Source organism: Fragaria vesca, linkage group LG6 (assembly GCF_000184155.1).
Source record: "Fragaria vesca subsp. vesca linkage group LG6, FraVesHawaii_1.0, whole genome shotgun sequence".
NCBI classification, from domain to species: domain Eukaryota; kingdom Viridiplantae; phylum Streptophyta; class Magnoliopsida; order Rosales; family Rosaceae; genus Fragaria; species Fragaria vesca.
The window spans coordinates 28,112,118-28,122,945 of record NC_020496.1 but is presented as its reverse complement, the minus strand read 5'-3'; the positions used below and the strand labels follow the sequence as shown (position 1 = coordinate 28,122,945).

At 39.3% G+C, this 10,828-nt stretch overlaps 2 protein-coding genes across 2 annotated transcripts in view; both read right to left on the bottom strand.

Annotated features, from left to right (window-relative positions):
- Positions 1–2,404: 2,404 nt before the first annotated feature.
- LOC101312946 lies at positions 2,405–4,793 on the bottom strand. Its single transcript, XM_004303918.1, has 5 exons — positions 4,622–4,793; positions 4,016–4,528; positions 3,160–3,919; positions 2,980–3,050; positions 2,405–2,857 (listed from the first exon to the last, which is right to left on the bottom strand). Exons 1-5 carry the CDS (start codon positions 4,757–4,759, stop codon positions 2,633–2,635), a joined length of 1,707 nt encoding a protein of 568 aa, XP_004303966.1. The 5' UTR covers positions 4,760–4,793; the 3' UTR covers positions 2,405–2,632.
- A 132-nt stretch (positions 4,794–4,925) lies between these two features.
- Positions 4,926–10,828, bottom strand: part of LOC101313149 (disease resistance protein At4g27190-like) — a 12,546-nt gene continuing 6,643 nt past the window's right edge. Inside the window, exons 4-7 of the mRNA XM_004305853.1 lie at positions 6,845–9,320; positions 6,321–6,710; positions 5,012–5,389; positions 4,926–4,958 (exon numbers count right to left, since the gene is read on the bottom strand). Of these exons, the coding sequence (XP_004305901.1) occupies positions 4,926–4,958; positions 5,012–5,389; positions 6,321–6,710; positions 6,845–9,320 (3,277 nt within the window). The remainder of the gene's footprint in view (positions 4,959–5,011; positions 5,390–6,320; positions 6,711–6,844; positions 9,321–10,828) is intronic.

Sequence of the window (10,828 nt, the reverse complement as noted above, 5' to 3'; positions counted from 1 at the left end):
CTCTATCCTCGCACCTAGACTTGCAGCAAACAGAAGAACCCCCTTTCAAAGACGAAGGCACATACCCAAGACATATCAATTCAACAATCTACCCAAGAAAAATAAGACATACTGAAGCAAGTGTATACATTCAATAATTAAGGATTCGATCAATCATACCCATATTAAAACAGCAACTAGGATATAAGATATTTCTCCCGGCCAGGTTTCGTCCCCGACGACGGACAGAGTGCTGTGAAGGGAGTGTTGATGAAGATCTGGATGGTGGGATTCCGACGAGATTGACATGCCGGAGACGGCGAGGACGATGGACCGGGGGTCGAAGGCGCCGGAGGAAGAGATACTTGTGGCGGAGAAGACTCAGGGGAACTTGTTGACGAAGATCGCGACGGCCAACATCAGCAGCGATGAAGAGGTGCCGAGATCTTCGACGCGTTGATGTTGAAGAAACGGAGGAGCGAGCAGAGAGTGAGAGAGTTGAGACGCGATGGAGGCGGCTCCCTTGTAATTTGTTGAAGTTTACAAGGGTACCCATTGCCATTTCGAAAATTTCATTAATTCGCAGCTACAGTACCGCGTTTTTCTGACTTCTCCTTATAAGTGAAAGGAGGGGTTGCCTTCCTTCTCCTTTTACCTGAAAAATAGACCCGACTTGTTTAAAAAGGAGCTTATTTATGTGTTTACCAAACAACAACTTCATCCTTGCTTATAAGTCCAAGAGCTTATAAGCTGCACCAAACGCACCCTAAGTACACACAACAATCAGCCAGTCCTAATTAAGCTCAATCTAATCACACACGTAGCTTTGTACTTTCACCATACTCCAAAGCACTACCTCACTTCCTCACAAAAATCCATATCACTTTACCACCAGAAATGGCAAAATTAAATTAAAAACTCTCAGATCTAAACCTTGGCAACAAAACGAACAAGACTAGACTGAAAATCTAAAATTGATACATCTAGACCTCCTAAAGCGCTCCAAGTTCTGCAAATTCCTTGACAACTTCTGCAAACTCTTCGATTACTTCGTCTCAATTCGATCAATTCTTTCGAGCCTCGATCGCGAGCACTGAAGCTACGACCTCAGATTCTATGACATCGACGATGCTCTCCCGTGACTCCGGCGACGCTCACCGCCTCATTGATTCCAACAAAGACTGAAAGTGAGAGGATAGAGAGGACACAGGCAGTGTGGCGGCGACGTCGGCGTTGTTGATTCCAACCGGGATCGGCAGCGGAGAAGGGAGGCCGTGAAGCCACGGTGTCGGCGTCAATGAGGCATCGTTAGTTATCGTCGAGAAGAGAGAGAGAGAGTGAGTGGGGGTGGTAGTTCTATTATTTCATTAGGAGTCTATTCGTATTTTAATTCAGTTTAAGTTGAATGGGCACAAGAAAATTTTTTTATTTAAATAAGCTTTAATTTGCCTGTTTTTATGCATAGGTCATTTTCTCTATATATAACAGCAAATGCAGCCATCTTGGGTTGAGTTAGAGTAATTTTCACCTCGGGTTCATTTAAATAAGTCTTTGGTCCTCGAATGTACAATACAACAATGTGATCAATATGAGGACCAACTATTATTCATATTTTTTAAAAATAAATTAAACATGGTTACTTGAGAAAAAAAAAAAAAGAATGTATGTGGCCTTTAAAGGTGATCCATCTGATTTTGATCGAATGACCCAAATTAAAGACATGTTTGGGTGCAAGTGGCAAAATCATTGTCATCAGTGGATCAATTAGCACATGTTTGAGCCCCCACAGTTAAATTGGTCTGGACTAATACTTGGGTTAATCCTCACCCGATGCTTTAGTCAGATTAGGTAGGCTCCACATGATACCCACGTTTAACCCGATCTAATTTCTTCCTGGTGGATTGTGTTTTTAGTCCTCTAGCTTGATCTAACCATCAAACTAACTCATTGTTGCATCTGCTCTAATAATATTAAGGAGTTGGCACTGTTTAGTGAAATGACAGTGTTACCCGTTAATGCATCTTATTTAAAATCTGTCATTGTTCTGCTTAAAAAGACATGTATGCCCCTGTCAGTTGTGTTACTTCTTTTATTTACTTCTTTCATGCCATTTTTCACTTTTTACCATATTGACCATCAATACTTAGGAACATTCCAAGCTTTCTGCAATAAATTTATCAAGGAACCTTCTTGGTCCCATGTATGAGCCATCCCTTAATAGGTTGTGCGTTCTAACTCCTACAAGTTAAATTCACTTATGGTTCCAATACTTTGATCATTTGCTTATTTTGTGATCAACTAACTATACTTATGATTGCCATGTTTGTAAAGATAATGGTACCTACAAAAACTGAATAGCTACTAGCCCGCAGCAGGGCGCGGGTGATTGACTCGTACAATTAAAATCACTAAGACACTGGATCCAAACTTATTCTCCCTTCTTACTAGAAGCCTCGTTCACAGTCAATTAAGCAAAGAGATAAAGTGCAAAACGCAGCTAACAAATGAAGATTTCTAAATCAGCAATTACAGTAACATATTAAGCTGAAAGAAAAACTACCAGACTGAAGGTACAGAGCTCTCGGTTGCACAACAATGAGGAGAGCTCCAATATGAATCACTCTGTTCTTCTGTCATGTTCTTCGTTTTTCTTTTATTGCCAAGTAGAAGAAGTAATACTTGGGCACATGTAAATCAATAGAAGCATAAGAATTGAAATGCAGCAAATTCCCCACACAAGCATTTTCTCAAAACACTTGATGCGCGTAGCCCACGCCGTAAGTTTAACCCGGCCACGACTGCACAATTTGGTGAACAATCTTCCACTTATGTTAGACCAGAAAAGATGAGCAATTGAAGAAATGTGGAGCACTGGTATCTGTAAGGTTGAGTACGAAATTTTGTTAGAACAGCTAATAAGTAATAACAACATTGAAGGTAGAATCAAGCGGGAAACTCTTTATTGTGTATATAGATATAACCCAAAGAAGGTTTACTTACGGTGAAACGTGGTTGAGATATCAAATCAGTATTTGCCGAATTAATTTCATCCTCAGCAGTCAGCTCCTCTTCTAGGAATATCACATATTGTCGTAAATCAGCATTTCGTATACAAATTTCCATGATAAGGGCACCGGGAACATACAGAACATTAACCATGAACGATGAATTAAGACTTACCCGCAGCATCGACATCTGTGTCTCCCTCTTCGTTGGTTAGCCGTATCGATTGATCATCAGTTGCAAAAATCTTGAATTTCAGGCGGTTGCTCATGGTTGAAGTTTCCAAGGACGGGAATTTAGCGAGGCAATTTCCGGAGCAAAATCCCTGCAGTCTTGGTAGATAAGATAGTTTCAGATGTTTCAACCTTGGGAATGTAATCTCATCATCTGTTGAATCGTGGTCATCATTGCTTCCCACTATTTCCACCAGTCTTTGGCACCCCTCAACTTCCAGTGTTGTGAGTTGCATCAAATTGTCGGCCATGGAGTAAGTTATCAAGTATTTCAATTCCAAGCACCAACTTACTTGTAAATTTGTTAGGTTGTTGAAGGATATTGCGGAGGATCTCAGATTCCTTAAGCTGTGACAACCGTTCACGACTAGAATTTCCAGGTTCGGAATATTTGGGATACGAGGGGCCGATCGTGAGTTATCCTCCCTATCCTCTTGGCCTAGATGCATCAGCTTCTTCATTCGAACAAGCCGCAACTCTTTCAAATGCGGGAGCTGCTGGGTCCTTATCTCAACCGCACTAGCAGAGCTGTTTCCTTCAGCTGGGTCGAGGAGTAATTTGTCAAGGAAAACAAGTGACTTGGACTCTGGACAACAAACATCCAGTTTCTTTAGTTTGCCAAACAACTGCGCTGCTGCCGGGAGTGGACCATTGGAGAACTCCATTGCATTCAAGCCCAACCGCTCCAAGTTGGGAAATGAATCCTAAAATATAGTCAAAACATATATAACAGACAAATCAGATTAAAATTTGGATGCAGAGAGAAAATTAACGAAGAAAAGTATATGAAATAATTGTACCTTGTCAACAGAAAAGAAAGATTGCCGATCAAGTAGAGGAGGAGTACTGTAACTTTGCACCTCACGCTTTTGTTGGAAACTAGAAATTTCTTTAGCAAATATGTCCACTTTGTCGCATTCATACATTCCCAAATCATTAAGCAATGGCCAGCTACAGACGTGCATCCCGGGGTAGAAGTTTATGAGCTGGGACAACTTCTCAAACATCACAAATGTTACTTTTGGAAACACAAATTTAAATATTGTTTGTGTTCCCTCCTCTCTTGCAACGATTTCCTTCACTTCGCAATTCTTCACTATGAGACTTTTTAACTCCTGGAGATTTCTAGCCACACACAATGGAAAAATGCTTTTCAAACTCTCACACGTATCAATCTCCACATATTCTAGATTCTCACAATCAAAAGTTCTCGGCTGTGGTGCTGCTGATGTCTCCTGTATTTGTGTATTCCATATTGTGGTCAACTTGGTTAGACCCTTGAGAGACAAACTCGTCAACTTCGGAAATTCAACCTGTATAAAAATTTACAACTGTGGAAATGAAGCTATGCAGATATGATCTGAATTAAATTGGTAAAGAAAGTTGAGTATTATTAGTTAGTTCACCTTGTTGTCGAAAAGGAATCGTTGCACTACTCCATTATCAGTGTTTTCATGTGAGCTGGTGTCTTTCACATTGTTGCCAAGTGTACTTTTATCCGTAGGATCAAAGATGAATCCTTCCAGTTCAGAACAACCGGTCATCAATAAATTTTCCAGTAATGGAAATTTGACAATGCGAGTTTTCGAGCAGAAACCTCTCAGACTCGGTAGAGCAGATAGTTCCAATTGTTTCAACACCTTGAATTCAATCTCATTTTCTGATCCGTCATTTCCATTGCTTGCAACTATTTCTATCATCTCCTCACAATCACAAACTTCTAGTGTAGTGAGTTGCATCAAACTTTTGGCCATGGAGAAAGATATCAAGTATTTCAATCCCTTACAACGACTTACTTGCAGAGTTGTTAGATTGTTGAAGGATATTGCTGGTGATCTTAAATTCTTTAAGCTTTCACAGTCCGCTATCTCCAGAATTTCCACTATGGGGAAATATGGAGCTGCTGATCCGGAGCTATCATCCCCAAGATTCATCACCTTCTGCATCCCGCAAAGGTGCAACTCTCTTAAAACTGGGAAGGTCCCATCCGTAGCTGCATGTATTTCTTCTCCATTGACTTTTTCAAGACCAAGTAATTTCTCAAGGGAATTTAAAGTTGAGTTGGTGTGTGCGTAAGTATAAAGAGATTTTAGTGTCTTAAACAAGTGGAGTGGCGGACTATCCCAATTCTCCATAATGCCCAAGCCTAAATCTTCCAAGTTGGGGAATGAACCCTGAAATATCAATTACATAATTACTAGTTAGTAATTAGAATTAATAAATATTTTATATAGAGCAACAACCTCAAACATTCATTTTTGTTCGTGGCTTTGAACGGTGAATTTAAGCAGGTGCTTATTTACATATATATACACACATATATATATATATATATATAGATTATACGAGTAGGAATTATTATAGTGAAAGTTTATATTAGTACCTTCTCAAGCAAAAACAACGACTGTTTTTTTGGAGTGCATGGATTCTTCCATTCACGTGTTCCCTTCGCAAATATATGCACCTTAGTACAACGATACACCAGCAAAGTTAAGAGTGACGGCCACTCCAAATAATGCAATCCTGGATAGAAACTCTCAAGTTGGGGCAAATTTTCAAATCTCACATATGTTAGTTTTGAGAAAACAAACGTAGGTGTTGTATGTACATCATCCTCTTTCGAGATGATTTCCTCCACCCCACAATTTTCCACTTTTAGACTCCTCAACTGTTGAAGACTTTTGGCCACTGAGGATGGAAAAATACTCTTCAAATTGTCACATAAAACAATCTCTATTGTCTCTAGGTTTTTTGAACTCCCTAGAGAAAGTTGATGGTTCCATATTGTCGTCAACTTTGCTAGTCCATTAAGATATAACTTCTCCAAGTTTGGAAACTCTACCTGCATATACATGATATTCATCTTATTTATGGATCCGCTAACCAATAATATGTAACAAACTGATACTTATAGAGACATGTTTGTTTACACAAGAGACGGTTTTTAAAAGACTATAAAGGACAAATGAATCTTAACCGCATGTATGAAAAAGCCTGAATCACTTGTCCCTCACAGTCCCTTGAAAACTGTCACTTAGAGAATAAGTTAAAATTCTATATATCAAGGTAAAAGAAATAGGTAAGAAAATACATGTATTTGTTCACCTTATTTTCAAAAAGAAAGTGTTGTATCACAATATCAAGGTTTCCTTCTGCGTCAATCTCTTCAACTTCTTCACAGATTCCACCACTTTCAGTACAACTATCTAATCGCAATCTCTTACAGGATGGATTTGGCAAGTCAACGTAACTTGTTGTGCAGAATTTAGTGAGGTTTGGAAGCCCTTTTAGCTCCAAATCTTGTAGTTGGGGAAAGAAGTTCTCTGCAATTTCTTGACTAGATTCTTCTATTAAAATGATCACTTCCATGATTTGACATCCGGATATCTGAAGACGTTTCAGTTGTGATAAACTTCTAGCCATTGAAGATGATAACAAATATCTTAAACTGTTGACCTCACTCACCGCCAACCATGTTAAGTTAGGAAAACCAACCTGGTAATAATCAAGTTTAGGAAATGACAAATTGCATGTATAATTACATTATTTACTTTAGATGAATAACCCATCAACTAAATGTAGTTGGACAATCACTATGTTAAAAAATAACTATTTGCTCCGGAGCGTACCTTCGTATTAACGGTGTATGCAAATTTAGCATTGTTTTGAACATGTAGATGTTTCAATTGCTGATAACCCCCTGTGGCTAGCTCATGGAAAAACTTATCGTTAACACCTTCCATCCCTTCCACGTACAAGTCTTGAGTTCTTTCGAGCAACATTTTTAGACCTGGGTCCAATTCTTTGTTGGTAGTGAGATTGAGCTTTAGTGCATTGAGAGCTTCATCAACATCATCCCATTTCCACATAGAACCAATACATATTTGGAATCTCTCCAACTTACTAGTGGTGAACAAATCTGCTGGAAGAATGTTAGCATCTGGGACATGTATTTGTAATGCAGTTAGCCGGGGCAAACACATTAGCTCTTCAAGGCTTGCATTACTTCTTTTAGCATCGCCGACTCTTCCAGCCTCCCATATGTTAAAGCTATGTTTACCCATTCTCAACTCTTCAAGTCGTATCAACTTGGATATAACATGAGGTGAGATTACTTCGAGTTGCGAGCACCCGGTCAAATCCAACAATTGTAGACTAGTTAATTTTCCTATTTCCTCCGGTAATTGTTTGAACTTGGAATATAAAAAGCTCAACATCTTCAAGTTATGTAGCTCACCAACAAAAGCAACGTCTCCTAACGTGCATGAATCCAAGCACAATGTCTGAAGATCTTTGAGGCATTTAAGAGATGGAGGTAGTGATGCTATACTCCGTTTTGTCAAATCCAACACTTTGAGCTTATTCATCTCTTTAAAAAAGTTGCTTGGGATTTCACGGGAGTCAACATCAACACTGCTTAAATGAAACATTGTTAGTTCTGGGCATTGCAGAACTTGAGGTAGCTCGGGAGTTTGGCATTTCATGAGAGAGATCCTAGTGCACTTTTTGCAGAATTCCTTATCTGGCCAGTCTTTCAACTCACTTCCATAAGATACTGATAACACATGGTGATCTCTAGCAGCAATATGTTGAGCAACATGTTTGACAAGATCATGGATTCTGACCCATTGCTTATCATCTGTATCTAGCAACAGACAAGAATACTGAAGCTTCTTAATCAGTGAATTCAAGGCATCCCGTGCTTCTTCCATTGTATCTACATTCTTTATGAAACCCAGCCCCATACTGTATTTCAACAAGTCAAGGATATTAACATCATTGGCACTCCCAACCTCACTTGCGCAAAGCAAAATTACCGACTTAAGCTCCTCACTATTCAATTTATCGTAACTCCACTCTATAGCAGAGTATGTTTTATCTTCCAGTCCTTTTCCATCAAACTTCTTCAGTCGTCTGAAAGTATCTTTCCAGTCATGTAATGGACTATCTTTCAGAGATCTTGCAACAGTCACTATCAAAAGCGGCAAACCTCCACATTTCTCAGCCACTTTGGCTGCTATAGTTTGTATGTCCGGCTTTTCAACAATATCACCCGCCATTTTCTTAAATAATCTCCAAGTTTCTTCTTTGTTCAATACTTTGAGAGGAAACTCATTTTGTGTACCCATGTCTGAAGCTAATACTAGCTTGCTTCGTGAAGTCAACAAAATTTTGAGAGTTGCCATGCGAGGAAGGCCAACAGCCACCAAATCAATGTTCTCCCAGACATCATCTAGGATCACAAGAGTCTTCTTGTTTTTTATCCTGTTACTTATTAATCTTGCTCTTCCAGCTGGGGTCCCACTTTCAGGAAGCTCGAGGTCTAACTTTTCAGCAATTGCTTTCTGAATTCGCTCGATGCTGGGATTCCGTTTCAGATCGAGTACCATAACTACCTCTTCAAACAGCTTGTCACTTCTTGCAGCTAATTGATGATAAACTTCTTTGACAAGGGTTGTCTTTCCGACACCCCCAATACCGTACACCCCAGTCATGTGGGTATTAGGATTTCTGAGTTCGTTGATCACAGCCTTCGCAGTTGAAGTCCTTGAGGCAAATGCCTCATAATCTTGGATACACACCTCTTCTAGGGGAGCAACATATGCAATATTATCAAAATTCGGCTGCTTCTTCTCAAGCTCTGCCACCTCTAGAACCAATCTTTTTGATTTCCTGCCCAGATGATGACGAAGCTTTAGATTAGGACAAAAGCCGATTAAACACTTGGTCTGTGCGAGGTGTTTATCTCTCACGTCATCTGCTTCCTTAGTCTGTGCGAGGTGTTTATCTCTCACGTCATCTGCTTCTTTAGTCTGTGCGAGGTGTTTATCTATCACGTCATCTGCTTCCTTAGTCAGCCGAACTACTTCAGTCATCCAGTTCTGGACTCTTGTTTCAACCTTTTTACCTTTTCTTTCCTCTGTGTCAACAGCATGCTTCACGCTTTCTCTGGTATCACCCAACTCATGAACTCGAGTCTGTAGTTCTTCGAGGTTGTTTTTGTAGCAGATTACATAACCCACTTGGCGTATAACTGGCCCAACCGTGTACTCAGCTAGCTTTGTAACAATTGCAGTACCAATTTCCATAAGAACTGCCATGCCCCTGTTGAAGAAAATAAATTCTGGTCAGATCCCTGTGACAAGAAAATTCACAATTGTGATCATAAAAAGTTCAGAGGATTTGAAATCTAATCCTACTTATGTTGGGGGAATACATTAGAGGTTAAATATCAATTTTAAAGGTTTTGGAGATGCTGAGATGCAATATTTTGGTTTTTTGTTCCCGGTATAATTTTGCTCGTATGGTTGTGTAAACTAGAAAAGAGAAATGCAAAAGAAACAGACAAATAAAATGAAAAAGGACATTCATATGAACCAACATATATCTTACAATGGGTAACGTTGAACTTGTATTGTCTGTATGTAGACATGAACTTATATGTGTAGACAGGACATTTGAACCTTGTAATCAAAGTGCTTGTATCAAACCTTTTCAAAAGGATCATGATCAAGTGTAACCTAAACTTTACCTCTATCATATTGACGACTACAACCAGTTTGAAGATGCGTATCAAAAAAACCAAGTTTGAAGATGCTTGATATGGTATTCATCGGTTGTTGTTATTTCTAGTGGGTTTTGTGGTGGGTCTCTGCTTAAGGCCATCTCCAATGCATGATTTTAATTTTTAACTTAGTTTTACAAACTTTTTGTCAAGACTCAACTCCAATTGATGGAATAGAACATAGCAGTTCTACTATAAAGTTCCAAAGTTTCAAATTTTGAACATGATACAGAAGAACATTTGGTTGCTCAAGCTAAAGGCAAAATTAGCCCCCATGTATATTATTGATTGGAGTTGGTTTGGTTACACAACATATTATTTAGATGAATAATGGTCAAGGGGGTTGCATTTTCCAGAACAAACTGTTTCGCGGTTGTTCTGACATTCTTTTATTTGGTCTGAAGTTTCTCTGAGATGCTTGTATCAACGGTTTTGAGAGGAAAGCGATTCGTGATGGCCTATATTTATGTTTGGTTACATTTCAATTTTTTTGGTTAGTGCCAATAAGTGCGTCCTCTATTAAGCGAGCATATTTTGTTCAGGTGTTCAGGGGTAGTGGTTATGCCATTTTATGATGTCTTCATGGACTATTTGTTTTAAATTTAATTGTCTCTTTTCACTAATGTATTTAAGAACTGTCATGCACGTCTATGTCGACTGTTTTGGAATAAGGATTAAGACACAGAATATGGTAGAATTTTTTTAGTTGTTAGGGAAATGAGTTAAGTTCTGATCAATAAATAAGACGACGTCATTACCTCAAGTTAGAGAATGAGACCCGATGATACAATGTGAATCTCAAAAAGTTGCTAAAACAGACCACATATACTACTAACAATTGCCGAGAGTGGATTTAGATTCGGATTCAGTGGGACGGCGACCTTGATGGCAACGGCTCTGGCAACGGAGGTTGAGGACTCTACCGGTGAAAGGAGAGCACAACAGTGGGGGGGGGAGAGAGAGAGAGAGAGAGAGAGAGAGAGAGAGAGAGAGAGAGAGAGAGAGAGAGAGAGAGAGAGAGNGTGTGAGTGTAGTAGTAGTAGTAGTA

Coding starts and splice junctions, on each gene's coding strand:
- LOC101312946 (XM_004303918.1), bottom strand. CDS start 4,759: ATGACCGGTTGTTCTGAACTGGAAGGATTCATCTTTGATCCTACGGAT. Junction 3,051..3,159: donor CACAGATGTCGATGCTGCGG/GTAAGTCTTAAT, acceptor TGATATTCCTAG/AAGAGGAGCTGACTGCTGAG. Junction 2,858..2,979: donor TATCTCAACCACGTTTCACC/GTAAGTAAACCT, acceptor TCAACCTTACAG/ATACCAGTGCTCCACATTTC.